Consider the following 23,482-nt stretch of genomic DNA (forward strand, 5'->3'; position numbering starts at 1 on the left):
AAAGGGCTCATGCTCAGATGGTCATACCCGGTTAACAAATGTCAAATAAATAAACACAAACAAACAGAATAGGCAGTGGAGGTGAAATTGCTTTGCCCTAATGCGTCTCCTGCAGACACAACTGTTGGTGGTCTTTTCTGCAAATGTCATCAGCTTTGGAGAGATCTTCAAAACTGCAACATCAAAATATATAAAAAAGTAAAAGGAGAGAAGAAAAAAATACCACTCTGGTACTTACTACAACCCGCTGGTAGTCATAATGACAAAATGAAAGGGCAGATTAGCAATTACTCTGTACAGAAAAAAAAAAGACAAGATGATGGTATTGCATGCTCAGTCTGGTGAACATACCAGCTTCATTATGAATGTAGATGCAGCAGTGATCCTTACGGCAAGCATCATTTCCTTCATATTCTCTTTGGTCTTGCATATCTCCTACAGTTCTTTCAAGACTTTATTGGGGAGGGGCAAAAAGCAAAAATGTCTTTGCATGAAAATACCTTAAAGCAGCAATCCAAAAAATGGCATGCACATTGTTCCTCAGTTCCATACTTAATGTTGGTGCCCACCTTATCAGATTACATTTTATCCAACAGAATAACACCAGAAACACTTTGACCTAGATCATCTGTGTTTTTTAGTATTTTACTGAGGCACTGCACCATGTAGGTCTGGTAGTTAATCACTCCAGTACCAAGCGGCAGGAGGGTACACTTTTTTACCAAATATATCTAGAATTCTATTTTCTTTGTTACGTGGCAAGGTGTTAAGTGAAAGTACAGTTGGGTCACTCTTATTATGTGAACACACATGAAGCACATCAGACTACATGTCTAGAAAGAACTGAATATGGTCCCAATGGACACCCTTCTTATACCCTGATGTCCGTACTTTGGTTGTCAGAGATCTGTTGACTAGGGATGATGGAAGGACTCTGGAAATTGGGTCAGTTGTTGGCTTTTGCATGGCAGGAAGACTCAAGAATCAATACTACAACACTGACTATGAAAAAAGAATAGTTGTGTAAAATCCTACCATAACCAGAGATGTCCTTCTCTTCCATGTTGCAGCAGTCCAAACCCTTGGGTTTTCCTCTCTTGCTACCTGAACGTCCGGCCAGTATACAAAAGCTTCTAGTCACTGCAGGGTATGTGGGACGTCTGATGTTGGCTATGGAGTGTGGGCCATAAAAGTGAAGTCTGCACATACCAAACCTCAGAACTGAGTGCCCCAGTTGGACCCCAGTCCCAGGATAACTGTACGAGTCCAGTGCCATCCAAGAAGGGACAGTTTAATGGAAGAAGGATGGAGGAAAGGAATACTGCAACATGGACAAGAAGGACATCTCTGGTTATGGTAAGATTTTACACAACAATTCTATGCCCTTCTATTCTCATGTTGCACTATTCCACACACTTTTGTGAGTGCCAAAGCTCAAAGGGAACAAGAGGGTGGAGGCTTGGAACTGTTTTCTATGAATTCGTGAACGATTGCCCTGGCAAATCCAGCCCTGGATTTAGAAATGTGGTTCAATCTATAATGTTTGGTAAAGTTGTGAACAGAGGTCCATGTTGCTGCCTCCAATTCCTTTGAAGAAAGCCCCAGAAGAAGCCACAACCCTAGTGGAGTGGTGTGCATAGCAGAAGAAAATTATCCTGGAAATCCAGGCAGAAATGGTCTGCTTAGTCACTGCTTTCCCCAGAGCTCCGGGGTGAAAAGAGAAAAACAAGTGGTCTGATTTACTGACAGACCTGGTCTTGTCAAGGTAAAACCTAAGCTGTCTTTGCACATCAAGGGAATGCAAGACTCTCTCACTGTTATTCTGAGGGATGAGTAAAGAAAGTGGGGAGGAATAGCTCGGTTTAAGGATAACTCACTGACCACTTTGGGCACGAAGGAAGGGCTGGTCCTAAGAGTTACTCTGTCCTTGTGGAAGGTGAGGCAAGGAGGAATAGCCATGAGGGCCTGTAGCTCTGACACTCTTCTGGCTGATGTCATTGCTACCAGGAGTACCATTTTCCAAAAGAAGCCTTAGAGGATGGTTCAAAGGAGGCCACCGTGAGCTTCTCTAAAACATAGTTCAGGTCCCATGGATGTGGGATGGGTTTCCTGGGGGGCCTGAGATGCAGCACTCTCTTTAGGAATAACTTTGCAGGCAAACGAGATGCCAAAGGGGGGGGGGTCCAGAGGCCGACAATATGAAGTAGCAGCATGGTGGCCCTTAACAGAGGAGTATGCCAACCCTATCTGCAAGAGTTCACACAGGTATGACAGTACCAAGAAAACATCACCCTGAAAAGGGTCCAACTGTCTTTGTAGACATCATTTGAAAAATCTCTTCCACTTAGACAAATAGGATCTCCTAGTGTTAGGTTTCCTGGTCTCCTGCAGGACTGTGAACATGTCCTCACTGTAAAGGTGTCTGTAAGGAATCAGAATTCTATTACCCACAGGGTAAGGTTCAAAGATTGTAGGTGTGGGTGGATTAGGGATCCCTTGTCCTGTGTGACAAGGTCCATTCTGTGAGGTAACTTGTGGTAACTGTCCCTGGGTACATGCAGAAGGAGGGGGAACCAGTGCTGTCTTGGCCAAAAGGGAGTCACCAACAAGATTTTTAGTTTGCCCTGCTGGATTTTTAGTAGGACTTTCTGAAGAAGTGGGAAGGGGATGATGCATACAGAGACATACCCTTCCAAGAGACTGAAACGGCATGGCTTGCCCTTGCCAGGGGACTGGGTAGCCTGGTGCAAAAGGATGGAAGTTGTCTGTTCAGACGGGAGGCAAACAGATCTATCTTGGCTGCACTCCATTTGTGGACTATGCCCAAGAACACATCCCTGTGGAGCATCCATTTGTGGGACTGTGATATGGACCTGCTCAAAGTGTATGCCTGTGTGTTCTGTTCTGATCTGAAGGGATATACACTGCCTGCAGAGTGACCCCATGCTGTGTAGCAAGCTCCCAGAGTTGGACAGCTAGTCTGCAAAGCAAATAGGATTTTGTCCCCCCCTGCTAGTTCACATACCAGAGAACTTTAGTATTGTCTGTGAACAATTTTAGGGGGCCCTGCTTCAGCTTATGTTGGAAGGCCTTTAAGGTCAGAGGAATTGCTCCCATCTTCCAGATGTTGACATATTCCTGTGTGATGGATTCTGACCAACTGCCCTGGACTCTTAGGCAGCCCATGGCTGCTCCCCATCCCAGATATGAGGCATCCATGTACATCTCTTGTACTGGCAAGGAAGCCTGTAATGGGAGTTCTGGGTTGAAGGTCACTTGATTCAACCACCAGAGAATCTCCTTCCTGAGACAAGGTAGAAAGGGAATTTTGTACTCTAAGGGGTGTGAGTGCTATGTCCATATAGACCTTAGGTACCATTGTAACTTCCTCATGTGGAGCCTTGCCAATGCCAGCATGGGGATAGTCAATGGCATATGACCCCGAGTCTGAGGTACTGCCTGGCAGTCAAGGCTGTGACTTGAAGAACAGAGAGGAGGTACTGCATTAAGTATTCCCACCTTTTGAGGTGGCAGAAGGGCCCTCATGACATCAGTCCTTATCCTGCACCCCAGGAATATTTGGTTCTGAGAGGGTCTCAGGTTGGACTTTGGGGTAGTTTATCTTGAAACCCAATGCTTGCAAGACTGATATTTCTATTTGTAGATGGTGTTGCAGGTATTTTGAATAGTCTGCCTGGATCAGTAGATCATCCAGGTAAGAAAAAATTTGGATCCCTTGACTCCTGCAGAAGGTGATCTCTGGTGCCAAACACTTGATGAAGACCCTTGGTGCTCTAGAAAGTCCAAAGGGCAAGGCAGAGAACTGAAAGTGTGAGGAGCCCACCAAGAAATGTAGAAATTGCCTGTAATTGGACCTTACGAGTATGTGCAGGTAGGCATCCCTGATATCCAATGTGGCTAGGAATCCCCCAGGGAAAATCAAGGGGGAGAGGGTCTGTAGAGTATGCATTTGAAAGGAAGGCACCTGCAAGAAAAGATTGACGTGGTATAGGTCCAGGATTGGTCTCCAGGGACCATCTTTTCTTAGGACTAGAAAGAGTCTTGAACAGAGGCCCTTTCCTTTTCTGTAATAGGGACCGAGTGAATTGTACCCTGGACGATGAGCCTCTCAATAACTGGTTGAAGAAGGGGGAGCTGCTCTTTGGGTGGCTGTGGAATGCCCCTCAAGGAAGAAGTTGTGATCCAGGTCATAAAATAACCCTTTTCTATGATGGATAAGACCTACCTGTCTGAGGTGATGTTTTTTCCAAACAGGTAGACAGTTACAGAGTCTTATGGAAAGGGGAATTGTATCGAGAGGTTTGTTCAGTAATGGCAGGTAGTCACAGACTACCTGCCCTGTCCTGAAAGTGAGGCTTCTGGGCCAGAGACTGACTAGGCCTGGATGCAGTTTGTTGCTTCCTGGTTCTCCTTCTGCTCCTGGAAAGGGGCGAAGGGACAGAATGTTTCCTTATACACTGAGTTTTTGAGGGGTATTTCCTGTGGAATTTGGGGATAGGAGAAACAAACAGGTGCTTCAGATCTTGTAGCTCTTTCCCCTTCTGTTGCAGAGTTTTGAACAACTCAGCCACCTTTGTCCCACATAGGGCAGAATTATCCAGATGCACGTCCAACAGTTTTGCTGTAATGTCATCAGGTAAGGGCTGTAACCTTAACCAGGAATATCTTCTCAGGACTGAGGCAGATACAGACCTGGCAGAGGCTTCAGCTGCATGGTAGCTGCACCTAATGGAATGCCATGTGACCTGACAAGATACGGACAAGAGGCTGGATATCAGCCTTGACAGGAGAGTCTGCTATCTCAGTCACAAGCTTAGTGGCCTATCCTAAAAGGGGAGGACATACGAGTTTGATAGTTTACTGCATTGAATGCCAGGGTAGCTGAGGTATAAACCTTTTTTCAAGGCACTCCATGGCCTTGCTGTCTTTGTCTGTAGGGAGGACTAAGGTAGATGGAAGCAGTTTTGAGGGTTTATCAGCAGAAACTGACACAGTGCCAGGATCTGCTATAGGGCATTTAATAAGAAATGTGGCCCCCTCAGAGACTTTGTTGAACCTGTCAGGCCTTCAGGGGGCAGGAGGCTGTGAATCAGGATGCACACAGGCTGCATTAAAGGCATCCAGAAATGCTGGCAAGTCTGGAGTTATATAGCTGAAGGAGCAGGAGAGTCCATTCAGAGAAGTTCTTAGTATCTTTTCTGAACTTCGGACATCTCAGTGGAATCCCACTTAAACTATTCCCTCATTTTGGAAATGGTCTCCCTAAAGGTGAGATACTCACTTGGAGTCTGTCTCAGCAGAATCTTCCTCTGGTGAGGCATAACCCAGGTGGGATGGTAATTGGGAGACATAGGAGAGGCTCTCCTCTGAAGAGGAGTCAGAGAATCCTCAGCTTCAGGTTGTGAAAAATCTGGAACCTGAGGACTAGGGCTAATTACAGAGGGAGCCACTAGGGAGGGTGAAGGTGTGGCAGGACTAAGAGCCATAAAAGCATTGAAAAGGCTCTGAGAAAAGGCCTGCCAGTCTGGCTGGCTTTCTGCAGATGGAGTGACATGTTTTGTTTTGTGCTTTCTTTTCAGAGAAAGGCCTAGAGGGCATAGGGTTGAAGGTCGGCCTAGGTACGGTAATATCAGCGGAAGTGGTAGGAGCCGTCTGGCTGGCTGGTATGAGCAGAGGTTTCCCCTCACTGTCAGAAGCCAATATCTGCATTACCTCCGAGGATGTACCTTCTGCTCTGGGTTCTGTGACTTCCCCAGTGGTAACTGCCATACTCTTGTTGGCGGTAATCAAACTTTCTTCTAGGCTAACGTCGGCCACAGGAGGGACGCTGGGTGAAGGAGGTGCAGCAATGGATTCAGGCCTAGCTATTTTGGCCTTTTTCCTTGGTGGCTCAATGGGCTGACCGGACAGCCACTCCATAGATAAAGCTAAGCACATAAGGTGCTGATTTTCAAGATAAACATTCAGGGCATGTAGATGGCTGCGTCAGGTTTTAGGGAATAAAGGCCTGACAGATTGAACAGGACTTCTGGTCATGCGTAGGCTCCAAACAGAAAAGACAAAGCTTGCGGGCGTCCTTGTGGGAGATATGATGACCGCAACTACACTTTCCCTTCCTGGATGACATGAACCCACGCAGATATGCAGTGACCCAAAAGAACAAAAACATCCCCAGTAAGGTACTTATCTTAGAAAAGACGATCCGACACCGGAATGTCAGGAACAGCTGACATTCGACTGGCGGCAGAGAAGTTCTGAGGTTTGGTACGTGCAGACCTCACTTTTAAGGTCCATGCTCCCTTATCTAACATCAGACATCCCACATACCCTCCAGTGACTTGAAGCATTTGTATACTGGCCGAAAATTCGGGTAGCAAGAGAGGAAAACCCAAGGGTATGGAATATTGCAACATGAGAACAGAAGGACATTGTCTAGTGTTTTCTAGGACCTCTTCTAACTGTGAGGCAATGGTTCTTTAAAAAATAAAAATAAATAAATAATGTGTTTCTAAACACTATAGAAAATGAGTTTTTTGTAGGAAGTCTCTAATGTGCTAAGGCCAGATCAGTGTACACATCCTATAATTATGGGATGACAGGAGGGATGGCTATTAGGTTCTAAGGCCAGGTCCGTATACACATCTTGTAATAACAGGATGACAGGATGGATTGCTATTAAGTTAAAAGGCCAGGACTATGTACACATCCTGCACTAAATAGGACAACAGGAAGGAGAGATACAAGTCAGGGTCTAAGGTCAGGACTATGTACGCATCTTGTACTAATGGGACAACAGGAAGGACAGATACAAGTCAGGATCTATGGTCAGATCAGCATATAGATCCTGTAATAATGGGATGGTAGGAGGGACAGCTACAAGTGTAGCTAAGTCAGTTCTCAGCAACTCCAGAAAGTGGATTTTTTAAGGAATGCTCTCCTGTCTCTCACTTGAAAAGGTCTTTTGTTAAATTAAAGGCCTCCACAAGTGAAACATTCTCACAGGGGAGTCAGACTGACAGAAGCTTTCATTTTCAAAGTCATGGCACAAGTCAAGAGAAGGTCAGTACATGCCATCAGTATTTCAGAAAAGCGAAGAGGAAGAGTTTTAACATTTTCCTCTTTTTGGAAATTACAGTTTCAGATACAGAAAGCTTAGGAGGAATTTCTGAGGTTTGAAAGGTCTGCTGAAGCAAGGCAAAATACTCCTGACTGATTTTCTTTTTAATAACCACTGGATGCTACACAAGTCACATTAAAGTTTCCAGGGATTGATGTCCACTTCCTTATGTACCTTAATGATGTCAAATCCTTGCATATCACTACATCAGACATCTACTTCTAATACTATTAATGTCTGGACCAAATATTACAACTATAACATCCAGAATATCATGCACTAACAGTGCACTGATAAGTCTTTGAAGCAGAAACTGGAAATCATCCTGCATCATATCGCACACCATCTGTCTGGGGAATTAATGTATGGGGTGGAAGATGATTGATACCATCAATAAGTGATTATCCCATATGGGTTTCTTACCCTAAAAAGTATTTGCTGAGCCAGTGAGGCGATGGAAGGACTCTAACCTGTAGTGTGGGCGAATGAACTTTCCTCCAGCAACAAGAGAGGCTATTTAGCTCAATAGCACAGGCCTGGTTCCCTGTTAGTCAGGCCTACCTTGTACAATACCATACACAGACCTGATTACTTTAAGTAAAGATTTTCAGGAGGAAGATCCCTACATTTCCTTCTTCCATAAACATCTAACCAGAAGTATGTGAAGTAAGAGAAGTCGAAAGCCACTTTTACAAAAGCTTGCAAAATACTAGCTTTCCTAAAGAAAGACGTTTCGTTAAACGCAGCATACTGTTCACTTATCAGTTTTGTGACAAGAAGACAATGAAGATGAGTCTTTTTGAGGAAACTCAAGTGTCCAACAGCCCACATTAGTAATCTTCTCCAGGGATGTCAATGAAAACAGTAATGTTCTTTAAACTACAAAGACAAAGATTTTACTTCGCTCTGCTAAAGAACGAGAACAACATGAACTAACAAAGCAAAACAGAGAAACCCTTTACTTTGGTATCAAGAAAGAACTGAGGAGGCTGTGTGTCTCACTTTCTTTTACAGGCAGGTTTTCTTTAACAGACTCACTGTCATACTGTAACTCAGTGATTCCAAGGACATCTGAAGGCTGGAAATATCAGGCCAAGCACTGACATCCACATTGGACAAATTCTACTTCATATTATAAATTCTTACTGCAGACTCTTATGAATAACATCTACAGATCCTTGTCCTGAGTTCCATTTTTCAGGTGATTTAATCCTGAGAAATGAAGATGTCAAAACCTGCTGAATTTTCTCTAACACTGATGTAGACTCAATATTCAGTCATGGTAAACCTACAGAAAATTTTTGCTTGTACACAACCTCATAAAAACTTTCAGCAACACAACTTTTTTACTTACTTACTGCTATAGAAATTTAGAGTCAGAGAAAAAAATATTTACACTACGGACAGTTCTGTAGAATACATTGGACACATTTTCTGTCCATTTTGAAAAATGACACTGGAATCTCTGCTGCACTAAGGGATTGCAGCTGGGTTCTAAAGACAACAAATGACATCTCAGATGGACAGCAGATGACTTTACAGAAAACAATTACTCATTATTTGAGATAATTTTCTAGGTTACTTTTGCCACTGTGCTTACTGGCCATCAAGCCTGCTCTTGATTGGACAGGGGCTGTTCATTCTTCTGTTCTGAGAAATTTCACCTGGAGCTGAGGACAGAGCTGTCTGGGGAGAAGGAGCCATCATTCAGACAGCTGTGGGATGCTTTGAAATCTCTCCAGCATACCTGCAATTACAGTATTTTGAATGGCCTAACACCACCCCTGCATGAGCAATTAGTGAAACAAGTGAAACATGCCATCACAGTGGCCCACAATGCCCTCCCCTTGTGAGTGTACACTGCTGTACACTCTTTATAAAGGCTACCACACACTGGTGACTTGATAAGCCAAACACATGCCCCTAGGCCATGCTTTGTGACACTGTCCCTTTCCCAAAGGCCAGTGGTAGTATGTGCAATTGACTCTGCTGCCCCCCCTGCCCCCCCCCCCCCCAGGAAGAGCCCTCTCATCCTGCATAATAACACTGTCAAGTGTCCTGGCCACTAGCTGAATTCAGATCACCTCAGCAGTAGTCAAGGCTTTATGGGTGTAGGTAACTAGCACAGACTCCCATCACTAGAGATTTCTGGGAGAGCTGATTGTCTACAATAGGTCCAATAACCATATGCTACCATTACACAGACAACAGACTATCTACTAGCATTTCTTTGCTAACAGTCTAACTAACTAGTACTGTAATATTTGTACAATACCCTGTATAACAGCTTGTACTATGAATATATAAATATAGTATTTATGTAGACAAGACAACCATACATCAGAATAAGAAAGGACAAGGCCTTTCTTGTTCTGATGGGACACAATTAATTGCATAAAGGCAATGGGGAGTCTGCTGTCAGCATGTGTTACACTGGACCATATGTTTCAAAATGAGTGTCACTGTGTGCTTTGAACAGAATGTGCTCCAATTGTACATATTTGTTTATCTCAGTCTACAAGTAGTACTACACAAATCACAGAACTCACCTCTGCTTTTGAGAGAAAGGCTGTTGCCTCATAGCTAAATGTTGCTGATCTTCCATGAGACGAAGTAATGGTGAGTTAGCTTTGATACGCAGACCATAGTAATGGTACTTGGAGTTCCCCCTAAATACAAATCATATAAAATACATCAGAACATGCCTTTTGTGCTGTCCTTAAGAAAACCTGCAGACTGCCAAGTGGATAGCATAAACTTTTCATTAACAAAATTAATTTATTTAATCCCAACAAGTACACTTAAATCAACACACAAAAAAAATACTTTATTCATAATGTATACTTTCATCACACAGTCAAGGCCACTTACAGAGGACCAAAGATTTCTAAGTATATTATGTGCTGAAACTGCTGCACGCTTTGGGGGAGGTACTGCTCCCCCATTTGACTCATAACTATATGCATTTAAAAATAACTCCGTAAATACTGACCAAGTCAAGAGTCGGGAAGCAGTTTATCATGCCGCATTCCAAAGTGACTGCATGGCGTTATTCTCAGCAGTCACCCTAGCATGTTCATATCTGACAAGCAGAACAAAGACAGTGCCCAGAGACTCCCCATACTCTGGAACAGACTGCCCATACATGTCAAGCAGAGCGCCTCTTTGGCCCTCTTCAAAAGGAACCTTGATGATTGGATGGGAGAAAGGAAATTCACCCCGGGGATCACGTCAGTCGCCCTGCTAGACAGGGGTCCAGGGAAGTAAATAATGTGGGAAGAAATAGCCAGGGAATTGTTATGGCTAGGCTTGTATAGGCCCTAGGGCTGATAGCCTAATACCAACCTATGAACCTATGAAGGAAGGGTCTCACCTAGCTCCATTTATTTTAATAAACTCTGAAATGTTTTAACTCTTTGCTTTAGAATACTACTCACAGGAAAGTTGTTTAAGCTTACATTCGTTAAGAAAGGGAGGGCTTTGGGATTAAATTTATTGCTGCTTACAAGGTTATGCCAACTCTTCATCCAGAGAGGCTGCCAAGTGTCTTCCTTTAAATCAAAGTTTGATATTAAGATAATTCTATTAGTGCAAATAATCCAGTAATATAGATGGAACTCTGGCATGCCCAATCCTCCCTTTCTTATTCGGATAACATATTTTTGATAGCTTATTCTAACTGCTCTTAGAAACCAAATACCTTTGGCCAGCTCTTTATTGACTTTTTGGAAAAAAATTGTTAGGGATGACCAGGTTTGAAGCATTAAACTGATACAGAAGTTTAGGTATGACATTCATCCTGACAATTGCAACTTTAGATAGCAAAGACAGCTTTAACTGCTGCCATCTGTGAAGGTCGTGTAGAATGCCTGTCCATGTTTTCATGAGGTTGGTTTGATACATGGTTAAAGACGTATGCTCAAATTGTATTTAAACAACAGATTTAAGGAAAAGTACTTAAGCTAGGCAAGGACTGAAACTCAGTAAAACATTCAGGAAATTATGACTCTCTCAAAACATCAGCGCAGTTAATGGAGCCAAGTTCAGTACTAAGAGTAAGTGCATAAGAAGATGCAAGGATAACGGGGAAAAACTAAGACAATACACATGAGGATAAGTCAAAAATTGGCAAGCAAACAGAAGAATGGAAAGTAATGAGCTGTAAACAAAGCTATCTGATCTTCTTGCTCTGACAGAAGGGCAATGTCTTCAAATACTGTACCATTAAATAAAGTGCAACTGTGAAATAAGTCACCATAAAAGATGGCATGCAAAGCAGAGGGTAACTGGGGCAGGGCTCATGTCTTAATAGGAACGTTCTTCCTCCTAACTTCCAAACCTCCACAGGAACAGTCTCTGTTCCTGAAGACTTTCCTGATGACTGATTACACATCACAGGTTTTAGCTCATCTCCTACTATCTTACCTGTTAGTTAACAGCCTCTGTTCCTGGAGACTTTCCTGATGACTGATTACACAACACAGGGTTTAGCTCATCTCCTCCTACCTTAACTGTTGGTGACTCTCACTTACCTCTAACCTTGGCATAATTAAGTCTTCGATGAATATTTCAATTTGTTCTCTTTCATGATTTCCACATTTCTCTGCTTTACAGAAGTTTACATAAAATGCCTCAGATATATCTAATACCTCTAAATGATCTCTGGTTATTTTTCTTGTTATAGGCTCCCTAGGTCTGGCTTCCACTTTCTGTTGCCTACGTTGTTGAGCTAAACGTTTTTGTACTCTGGTTTTATCATCAAAAATAACTGCGTAAGAGCAATCTTTCTTAACTCAAGCATACCTCCTCTTGTTCTGTGAGATTCCCCTTATTCCGCAATACTTTAACCATTGTCATCTCTCCTAAGTAATTTCTATTACTTCTTAAACATACTTCTTTCGGTTTTATTTTGACCCTATTTTTAAACTCCATTTTCACTGTATTCTACTCAATAGCTATAACGTCTAAAGACATTTCTATCTTCCCTAATAAGTCTCAGGTAATTCTGATTACCCATTCCTTAAATTCCTCTCTTTTTAACAGGTAGGTGGAAAGCACCAGTGTCTCATAGGTTCATAGGTGTGTACTAGGCTAATGGCACTGGAGCCTTTACAAGCCTAGTCCAAAGAAATTGCCCTGGCACCATGCCACCCGATGTTAGTTCATAGTGCTTCTATCCAGTAGGGCAACTGGAGTGATCCCTGGGGTGAACTTTCTGTTACCCAACCACTTGTCGAGATTTCTCTTGAAGAGGGCCAGCGAGGTGCTCTGTTTGACATGAATGGGAAGCTTATTTCAGTCTTTGGGAGATGAACCTGTCCCTCCAGCATGTTCTTTTGATTGTGGTAATGAGGCTGTGATCTCTGAAGCGTGTGGCATGTGGAGATTGGGATTTCTTTAGGTGTAGCATTTCAAGTAGAGCTGGGTTGGACATAGCTTTTTAAGTCAAGAAGAGATTACTTCTAAGTAGACGATAAGAGACTGAGAACATCTGAGATTTCTTGAGTCTGTCCATGTAGGACATGTGTTTAAGGCCTAGGATCCTTTTTGTGAGGTACTTTTGTGGCCTCTCCAGCTGTTGTAGGTGTCTGGTCAGGTACATGCCAAATGGGGTGTTATATTCAATGACTGGTCTAATGAGGGATGAGTAGAGAGGGATGATGACCTCTTTCTTCCTGGATGCGAAACCTTTGGTTATAAGATGTGCCACACAGAAGGACTTTCTGACCACAGTGGCAATGTGCTGGTCGAAGGTGAGGTGGCTGTCGACCTGGTTGTCTAGATCTCTTATGGCCCCTTCAGTGTTTAGTGGGCTCCCATCAACGTGGTAATTCATGGGAACTGAGTTTTTTCCAAAGGGAAAGATAACTCAGTTTTTGGCATTAAGGTTAAGGCCATGGTTCCGACACCAGTCACTGGTCTCAGAGAGGCCCTTTTGTAGGATGTTTGCATCACCTGGGGAGTTGATAATAACTCCTAGCTTGCAGTCATCAGTGAACTTGGTCAGCCAGAATCCCTCTGTGTTGGCCTGGACTTCTGAGAAGTAGATGCCAAACAGGAGAGGGCCCAGGACTGAGCCCTGTGGGACTCCACTCGTTACTGGTCAACAGTCTGACTTGGAATCCACAAATTTCACTGTTTGGGTCCTGTCTGTGAGCCAGTTTACAAACAACCTAGTGATATAAGGATTGAGCCATAGTTTGGTAAGTTTATCAATGATACCCGAGTGGGGATTAGGGAATGGTATCAAAGACCTTGGCCAGGTCGTGTAGCCTGTATGCACTGCCTTACCCTCATCCACAACCTTGGTGACTGCCTCGAAGAAGTCAACCAGGTTCAGCAGGCAGGATCTCCCCTTGACAAAACCAAACTGTGTGGGGTCAAAAGTTTGGAGATTGACGATATCTTTTTTAAGCAGATCCTTGATGATGCACTCCACAGCTTTGCATACCAGACTTGTCAGGCTAATGGGGCAATAGTTCCCAGGGTCTGTTGTTGCTCCCCCTTTATGGACAGGGATGACTGTAGCAGTGCACCATTCATTAGGTACAAAGCCTGAGGTAAGGCTGTGACTGAACAGGGCACACAAATGTGGTTCATTTTGTAGCTCATGTAGGACACAGCCAGGGATATCATCAGGTCCCATGGACGCTGTATTCTTGGCTTTAGACAATGCAGCTTTTACCTGTGTTGCAGAAATGGTAGGTACCAGGCTTTCTTCTTGTACTGTGATAGGGCCTTTGGGGGGGGGGGGGTAAAGATGGGACTGAATCTGTCAGCCAGTATGTTGGCTATATCTGCTGGCTCAGTACAGGAGGTACCATTGTACAATGACTCAGAGCAAATCTGGGTATTGCTTTGGGGGTTCTTGATACAGCTATAGAAGGCTTTATGGTTGTTTTTGGTGTCAGACACAATTCTGCCTTCATAGCTGGCTTTAGATGATTTGATAAGGGATCTCAAATTTTTGTTGAGTCTGATAAGGGAGTTTTTCCAATCTTGTGACTTCATTTTTTCTGCAACAGTTTATTCCTTCTGTTGTAGAGTTTATTGATGGCTGGGGACCACCAGATTGCTTCTTTGTTTTTGGAGGAGAGCATCTTGGTTCTATCTGGCATGGCAAGATCCATGCATTTGTGTACGTGCTCGTACAGTGCATTGGTGTATGATTCGGCAGTCGTGCAGCTATTTTCCATTGGCATGGGTGCCGAGAAGTTAGCCACCTCTGTTTTTTGGAGCCCAAAGTCAGCTTTGGAGAAGTTTTTCAGGGTGGTCACTTTAGCAGGGGGTGTAGGTGAGATGGAGATTTCCATGGTGATCAGTTTGTGGTCGGATTTAACCAGGGAGGAATTGACTATTGGTGTGGAGCAACAGTTTCTCATGTTGGTTATAACCAGGTTGAGGATGTTGCTTCCTCTAGTAGGGGGTAGAATGAGCTGGTCCAGGGCGTTGAAATTGATAAATTCCAGAAAGCGTTGAGCCTGTACATTGGTACTTGAATAGTTTTCCCAGTTGATGGAAGTGTAGTTGAAGTCACCCAGTATGAAAGTATTAGGTTGAACCTTTATGGACTCCAAGGTGCTTAGGAACTTGGAGTGAGCGTCTAGGGACATGGCTGGGGTTCTGTAGCAGGCTACGACTTTTACCGCTGTTTTACTCATTGTTAGTTGTACATGAAGTATTTCGGATGCATTATGCTGGGCTACCAGTCTAAAGGTGTGTGTATCCCCGTTATGAATATGGAGACACCACTGCCTTATGAGCCTCCGGCCGTATTCTGGGGCCGAAAGGTATGGAATGAGTTGCAGTCTGGGAGCGCAGGGGTACTTTCTGCCTCTTTAAACCAGGTCTCCGTTACAGCACAGATGTTGACATTCTCCATTTTGAGGAAAGCTTTGAGCAAGGGCATCTTGAGATTCAGACTTCCAGCATTGAGCAGCATGACCCTCAGATTGCATTTGTTTGTAGCTGTTATGGTGGAACTTTGGTCTTTGGAACACTACCTAAAAAAAGCACAACAGGGGTGGCAAGAGCCTTAGCCAGTAGCCAGAATCCCAGGCGTGAGAGATGCAGGCCGTCTCTGGCAAAGCATCGAGGTCTCATTTTTGTCGAGGTCTCATTTTTGTTTCATTACCCTGCATCGTTATCTTAGCTTTTATCGATGCATGATCTGAAATAATTATTGGATATGTGTCGAAGCTTTTGATTAAATGCATATGTTCTTGTGAAATACAATTTCTATCAAGTCTAGCCAGTTATTGTACCTTGGAGAATAACATGTAAATTCTGTCTGAGCTACTACTGCTGAATGCATATTTTCCATACCAAATATTTTCATAAATTTCTTCAGAAATCTACCCTCTGTTATATTTTTCCCATACTAGATCCACATGATACATACTCACACTTGCAAATCAAGTTCCAGTCCCCACCTATAATATTCCCTGCTGAAAGCTGATTATTTCTCCCCCAAATTTCTTAAGTTTCATATGAATACATGCTGGTATAATCTTCCTCCCTTGCCAACAGCCCCTTACTAACACATATTTACCAGTACTGTCTTTTTCCCCTTCTCTATCACTACTGGAACCCCTCTAGCAATTAGTATAACAGCTCCTTTTTTTCTTTGTCCAGAATATTTTAATGAATATTCATCCTGAATTTCTTTGTCAAATTCACACGTCCACTTCTTTCCAAATATGCCTCCTGCAGCAATGCTATTTACACTCCGCATTTCTTAAAATAATTTAACATTCTTTCCTTTTTGTCAATATCCATACTGCCACGTACGTTCCATGATTACATGAACAGAGTATCTATTATGATAAAAACCTACTGTTCCCAACTACTATACATGACAGTTTTTAAGTGTGTATTTTCAACTGTTGTTAAATGCAGACACAAAAGTTTGGCAGACTGATCTTTTATACAGTTATTCTTCTCATCTCCATTTGAATCTATGTCACATGTTTTAAGTCCTTCAGTTTTAATGAAAACCCTCAACCCAAAAACTGAACAGATTTTCAGAACACTCCATCTCCTATTAACTTAGAATAAACACAAAAAACCACATCTATCTTCAAAAAATGAAGTTTAACCCTCCAGATAGGAACATTGTCCCAAACTGACAACGTGTCTATATCAGAAGATCAAAAGCCAAAAATAGCGAACGCTCTTCTATTGAACTTAAAAACGTGAAACCTTAAAATGTCGAAGGAACAGATCAGCTGAACCCAGATTCCTCTTGAAGAGAGTCAATGAGGGACTCTGCCTAACCTGGACTGGGATTTTATTCCAGAGTGAAGGGAGCCTCTGGGTCATGAATCTGTCCCTCCAGCATGTCCTATTTATCTCAGTGCTGAGGTTTAAGTTTCTCGTGCGCGTAGCTCGATGGGATTTGGATTTTCTGAGGTGCAGCATGTCCATTAATTCCGGGTTGGACATGGCTTTATACGTCAGGCACAGATCGCCTCTAAGCAGGTGGTATGCCACTGAGTAGAGCTGGAGTTTCTTTAACCAGGCAGCATATGGCATCTGCTTGAGCCCTTTGATCCTCTTGGTGAGGTACTTTTGGGGTCTTTCCAGTTGCTGCAGGTGTCTGGTAATGTACATCCCAAAAGGGGCATTGTACTCAATTATGGGCCTGATGAGGGATGAGTAAAGAGGCATGATGACCTCCCCTGATCTAGATGTGAATCCCTTCATGATTACGTGGGCTATATAAAATGTTTTTCTAACCACTTTGGCCACGTGGTTGTCAAATGAGAGATTGCTAACAACTTGGGTCCCCAGGTCCCTAATTACTTATTCTGTACTTAATGGATTACCACCTATGTTGTAATTTGTGGGCACTTTGTTTTTGCCAAAGGGGATGACTATACACTTTTTGGCGTTTAGCTTGAGGCCATGGCTCTGGCACCAGTTGCCTGTTTCTATGAGGCCCTTTTGGAGGATGCTTGTGTCGGCTGGAGAGTCTATTATGGCGCCCAGTTTGCAGTCATCTGCGAACCTGGTCAGCCACAGTCCTTCTGTGTTGGCCTGTACCTCCAAGAAATATATACCGAACAAGAGAGGTCCCAGGACTGAGCCTTGTGGGACGCCACTTGTAACTGGTTTGGAGTCTGACATGGCTCCAGCAATTCTAACCATGTGGGTTCTGTCCTTGAGCCAGTTTGCAACCCATCTAGTGACATAGGGGTTTATATTTAAGCTGGTGAGCTTATCTATAATGCCCGAGGGGGGTATTGTATCGAAGGCTTTTGCGAGGTCCAGGTAGGCTGTGTGGACCACCTTCCCCTCGTCAATGGCCTTGGCGACTGTTTCAAAGAAATCGACCACGTTTAAGAGGCAGGATCTGCCCTTAACAAAGCCAAACTGGGTAGGATCCAGTGTCTGTAGGTCCCCAATATCTTTATTTATGAGGTCCATGATGATCCTTTCCATAGCTTTGCAGACCAAGCTAGTCAGGCTTATGGGGCGATAGTTTCCATGATCCGTTGAGGCACCACCTTTGTGTAGAGGGACCACTGTTGCTGTACGCCGCTCTTTGGGTACATATCCTGTAGTAAGGCTGAGATTGAACAGTAGTTTTAGGTTTGGGTTTAGCTCTTCTTGGAGTTCATGTAGGACGCAGCCCGGGATACCGTCTGGTCCTATTGATGCTGTGTTTTTTGCTTTGGAGAGGGTGGCTCTTACCTGAGCATCTGAGATGTCAAGGGGGCAGCACTCTGCTGGGATACATATTTGCCCTTTTGGTGGGGGGGGGGAGAAGTTTGCGCTGAACCTGTCAGCTAGGATGTTGGCAATGTCTGTGGGTTCGGTGTATTTTTTGTCATTTTGGACTAATTCTGAGCATATCTGGGAATTCCCACCCAGGTTCCTAACATAACTAAAGAAAGCCTTGTGATTATCCTTAGTGTCCTGTGCAATTTGTCTCTCAAAGCTGGCCTTAGACGATTTTATGAGTGCCCGTAGTTTTTTGCTAATACTGATCAGAGATGCCTTCCATTTTTGGGATTTTGCTCTATCATGTAGTAGCTTCCTCCTTCTATTGTATAGTTTGTTTATGGCTGGGGTCCACCAGACAGGACGTCTGCCTTTGGAGGATTGGGTCTTGGTTTTATTTGGGATTGCATGATCCATGCATTCCTGAAGGTGTTCATAGAATGCGTTTATAAAGGATTCTGCAGTCTGGGCCGTATTTTCCACAGGCCCGGGGGCTTTGAAGGATTCCACCTCGGTTTTGAGGAGTGTGAAATTTTCTTTAGAGAAGGTTTTCACTGTGGTTTTCTGTGCAGGGGTTGGGGTCGGGATGTGAATATCCAGTGAGATTAGTTTATGGTCTGATCTTACCAGTGAGGGATACACTTCTGGTCTGGAGCATAGAGTCCCCATGTTGGTGATGATCAGGTCCAGTATGTTTTCCCCTCTTGTGGGAGTGGTAACAAGTTGTTCCATAGCATTTGAGTTTATAAATTCTAGGAATCTTTTGGCTAGGGTGTTGGAGCTAGAGTAATGCTCCCAGTTTATGTTTGGGTAGTTGAAGTCGCCCAATATAATGGTGTTTGGAGAGACCTTCATATTTTCCAGTGTTCTCAGGAAGGCCGAGTGGGGTTCCTGGGTTTGGGAGGGTGGTCTGTAGCACGCTATAAACTGGAAGGCAGTTTTACCCACTGTTAGTTGCACGTGGATAGTCTCTGATGCTTACTGCTGTGCCACCAACCTGGAGGTGTGGGTATCTTTGACTAATATTGATACTCCCCCTCCTTTTGTGGTTCGGTCCAAGTTTTGGGGCCGAAAAGCATGGTATGAGGTATAACCTGGTAGTGCTGGGGTGCTCTCGGGAGCCTTGAACCAGGTTTCTGTTACTGCACAGATATCGATGTTCTCCATGCTAAGGAGAGTTTCGAGTGCGTGCATCTTGAGGTTTAGACTTCTGGCGTTGAGTAGCATTACTCTTAGTTTCTTATCCCTTGTGATACCTATGGAGGTAGGTTTGTCTTTTGAGCCTTGCCTAAAAAAGGCACTATGGGGGTGGCAAGAGCCTTTGCCAATATCTGAAAGCCCAGGGGTGACAGGTGCAAGCCGTCCCTAGCAAAGCATCGTGCCTTGTCGAGCATGTCATCCCAGGCTGACAGGCATTGGATCCCCTTTGAATGACACCAATACTTAAGCCAGTTGTTGAAATTGATCACCTTGTCTTCATATTGTGGCATAATTCTTGGTGAGGGTAAGATACTACTCAACGTCAGGGTCATACCGGCCTGGGCTACATGCTCTGACAGCTCCCTCTATGTCTCTTTTCATGTAGTCCAGGGAGGTACGTCTCAGGTCATTCACACCAGCATGGACAATGACTGAGTCATATTTGTACTTGCCTTGGAGTGACCTGAGTGCTTGTGTTATGTGGCGGATCCTAGCCCCCGACAGGCAGCTCACTGTGACCTTCTCTTTGTTCAGCCTGGTGAGCGGGACGTCAGTGTGCCTGACGATAGAGTCACCTATTACAAGTGTATCAGGTGTGTTGTTTAGCCTTAAGGGCTGTGACTGTTCGGCACACCGGCTTTGTGAGGTATGTGTTGCACGTGTTTTGTTTTGGGGTAGCGGTTGCTTGGTAGTCTGCTTAGGAGGTCTCTGCTGCTTAGGCAGATATTTATTTAGAGCCTCTGAGTATGTTTTTGTGTGTTTATGTGTTTGGTTTGCTGTCGTGGTAGGTCTATGCGAGACTGGAATTGTAGTGAGTGTGGTTTCCTTCTCCTCCTGACTGGTTACGCCAGTACTGAGTTGAGAGAGCTTAGCCTCCAGTTTGGCTATATGGTTGCATCTCTCGCATGTGTTGGAATTTGTTGGGAGGAGGAGGAGAGGGTTGTCTGTGTACATGAGGCAGTTGTAACATTGCCTCAAGATTCCCGGATTCACCAGCTGGACCGGAGAGGAGACTGACAACTGACCTTTGGACATGCTAGAATAGTACTGGGAATTCCTTTATAATTGAAAAAAAGGGCCAATGGGGAACAAGGTACTCAAGGGGAGTTTGTGAGGGTGTAGTGCTTTTAATTTTTTAGTGCTGACTTATATAATTGCTTTAGTGAGCAAGTGCCAGGTAACTTAAATGTAATGTGTTACAGGTAACTTAAATGCAAAAACGACAAACAGTAACTTTCTTTCAAGTGAAACAAAGAAATAAGTACAGTAAGCAATGCAAATATCACTAGGGATCCACAGAAGCACTGAAAAGCCGCGTTTTAGGTGGAATTAGCGTTTCAGGGAAATAACAAGCAAACAAGCATACAAACAAAGCTATATTCAGCAGGCCTGGATCTAGTCTACGCTACAGCAACCAAGGTGTACCAATTTCAGTAAGAAACAGTTCAAATATGCAGGCACTATAAGCCTTTAACCAGAAATTCCCAGCCCAGAAGGGCAGAGTCCAGCCTCTCCTCCCATAAGAGTGCAGACCACGAACCTTCTTAATGTAAAATAACTGGCCTGAAGCCCAAGTGCTTAATCCAAAAGACTTAGAATGATAGCTACACTTTAATCAAGTTACTACCAAGCAGTAATAAATACAATTGAATACTTTAAAGAATGCCTGGATTAGTGCTCAAGTTATACGAACAAAGCTAAATTCAGCAGGCCTGGATATAGTCTATGCTACAGCAAACAAGGTGTACCAATTTCAGTAAGAAGCAGTTCAAGTGCTTAAACCAGAATTAATACACTTTTAGAATAACAGACACTGAGCCCTCAATCAGCAGTTCCCAACTTAGAAGGATGTAAGCTACCTGTTCTGCCACTAAAGTGCAGACCACAAACCTTCTTAATGTAAAACAACTGGTCTGAAGCCCAAGTGCTTAAACTAAAAGGCTTAGAATGAGTTACACCAAACAGTAATGAATACAATTGAGTACTTTTAAGATTACGCAAAAGCAAAATAAAGTAGGAAGAAACACAAATACAGTAAAAGCAGATAATTTTTTTTTTTTTTTTAAGTGGAAAGAGAGAAAGGAGTAGCAGAAACTAAGCTGATTGGCCTTCTCAAATGTTCTCCCTGTACTGGATAGAATGAGGTAATGACACTAGACTGGGAGGAGAGTCCCAGATCAAATTTACACTAGGGGCGGGCAACTGCAAAGCCATCAACTATAAAAACACTATACCAACAGTGAGGGAGGGTGGGAAACAAACTGCAGAAATGTTTCTCACAGCTGAAAAGCAGCAGTGAGCCTTTAAATGAAAGTTTTAAACAGCTGAAGGAGCCTCTAGAAAAAAGAGTTTAACTGCAACAAGTTATCAGAAACAAACTACCCAACAGATGCTTAATAAAAGTGGACAATTTCCAGTTAATACCTCACACACAGTGAAACTAGCTAGAAAAATACACAGTACACAAAGTGCTATAAATAACAAAGAAATAAAGAACAAAATAAACAAAAAACAGGATACTTAATGTTATATATTATAGCTCCGAGTTTCCTCAGTGTCCTTCCTTCGATCAGTTCAGTGTGAAATATATATATATATATATATATATATATATACAAATACTAATAAAATTTGTTTTACTTACAGTTGCTTTTTCCTCTTTTAATGTCCCTCTAAACCTCAATAACATAAAATGGGGCATATGCTTTACTGTCCATCCTCAGGTTTAACAAAGTCAACAAAAGACCAGTCTTTCTCTTCCACCTTTTCTTGCAAATCCATATTTCACAAATGTGACTTATGGTTTATAGTCACCCATTTATTCACCGGTTTCAATGCTGATCTTCATCCTGTTATCTCCATCTGCCAATACCAGACTCTGGATCAAGTTAAGGTACTCCTGATTCTTCTAGTGAAATCCTGTGCTTTTTTTCTGTCTCTCAAGCATTTTCCTTTGCAACAGTGGAAAATGTTTCATGGAAAGTGTCTATGAGTTTTCTTCTCAGAAGAATGAGAAGCAGTGTCCCCTTCTGTTTGCTGGCTCACTTTCTGTTAAATAAACTTTTTATTACTTTCTTAAGCTTGTTCTGCGTCAAACAATGCCTTTCCTCATTCAGGACAAATATTCTGAAAACCGATGGATACAGCAGCTTGAATCTCACACCTGCCTCTTGACATCCCTGGAATAAATTTCCTTCTCTTCTTCCTTGTGTTGAGTGAATAATCATTTTCCACAGTCATGTGTCTCCAGTTTTTAATACTTTTCCCTTCTGCCACTGTTTTGGCAGGATCAACTCTTTTTGCTGGTATGATTATTTCTTTACTAATATAGATCTTGGCTGCTTTCTCGTGACAAGGTTTGGAGCATACACTATATGCCCTTTCAGTTAACAAATCCTGCTATGCAACAGCAGTCCAGCTGCTTATTTGCACTGTCATAAAATGAATATGGTCTGTTCCTTCCTGTTTCCTGGTACAGCAGGGCACTTTCTCTGTGTGCTCTTTCTAATTCTAAGATGTTTTTCAAGCAGCTCTTCTTGAGAAGTTTCATACGCACTTTGATTTTCTTCATTTCAGCCTCTGATTTCAGCAGTTTCTGTCAGTTCATCCAAATAGCAACTTAAAGCTTCTTCTATTTTTTTCATTCTTTTGTAATTTGAGTTGATAAACTCCTTCAGTGTTTCATTTATTTTAATCACCTTTGATTTATTTTTTTCCTCTAAATTACTGGAAGCCCAATCTCTTGTAGCAAAGCTGAAGCGTGTACTGCTTTTTGTGAAACAGCTACATGACTCTTCCCAGACAGTGTTTTCTCTTCACATTTGATGGTTGACTTTCTTTCATGTTCTCTAAATGCCTTCTTTGCTGGCATCTAGGCAGTGTACTTACTAGCAAGTAACTGAATTTGATTCAAATTGACAATATCACTGGTTCTTATTTCTCAGTATCTTTTTTTCACACTAGGAGAACCAAATTAAGCTGTTTATCAGTGTGAAGCCTTCTTGGAAGTGCAGCACAATGCCTATTTTGACCAAGGCAATGAACACACAGAGTCAAAGATCTGCCCTTTTGGGCTGACAGATTTCGCCTGACTAGTTTACTCTGACACTTCATTTGACCACCTCACTCTGCCATATTAATGCTCTGTTGGCCTAGCATCTGAAGACTGTCTCCCACTCTGTATGTGAACTCCTGCACATTTTTCTCTGCTCATTAACTGTTTCTGGAACAGTGGAAAGGATTTTCTTGAGAGCCCTGAGCTTGGTCTGGCAGGACCTTTATGGTTCCTCTCTCCTTGATCATGTTCTTTACTTCCTGAGCAGCTATCTCATTATCATCAACTTTCTACAAATCCTCCAGTGTTGGTTCCACTGTCAACTATGTTCTCATACCAGTTGGATAAAAAGCAGGAAGAATCGC

General features: G+C 43.0%; 1 protein-coding gene across 3 annotated transcripts in view; it reads right to left on the bottom strand.

Annotated features, from left to right (window-relative positions):
* Window positions 1-23,482, bottom strand: part of RFX1 (regulatory factor X1) — a 1,726,663-nt gene that overhangs the window by 642,030 nt on the left and 1,061,151 nt on the right. For all 3 annotated transcript variants that reach the window (XM_044057089.1, XM_044057092.1, XM_044057093.1), the window contains exon 11: window positions 9,688-9,807. In XM_044057089.1, the coding sequence (XP_043913024.1) occupies window positions 9,688-9,807 (120 nt within the window). The remainder of the gene's footprint in view (window positions 1-9,687; window positions 9,808-23,482) is intronic.

Source organism: Protopterus annectens, chromosome 15.part0 (assembly GCF_019279795.1).
Source record: "Protopterus annectens isolate FY-2018-M chromosome 15.part0, PAN1.0, whole genome shotgun sequence".
NCBI lineage: Eukaryota > Metazoa > Chordata > Ceratodontiformes > Protopteridae > Protopterus > Protopterus annectens.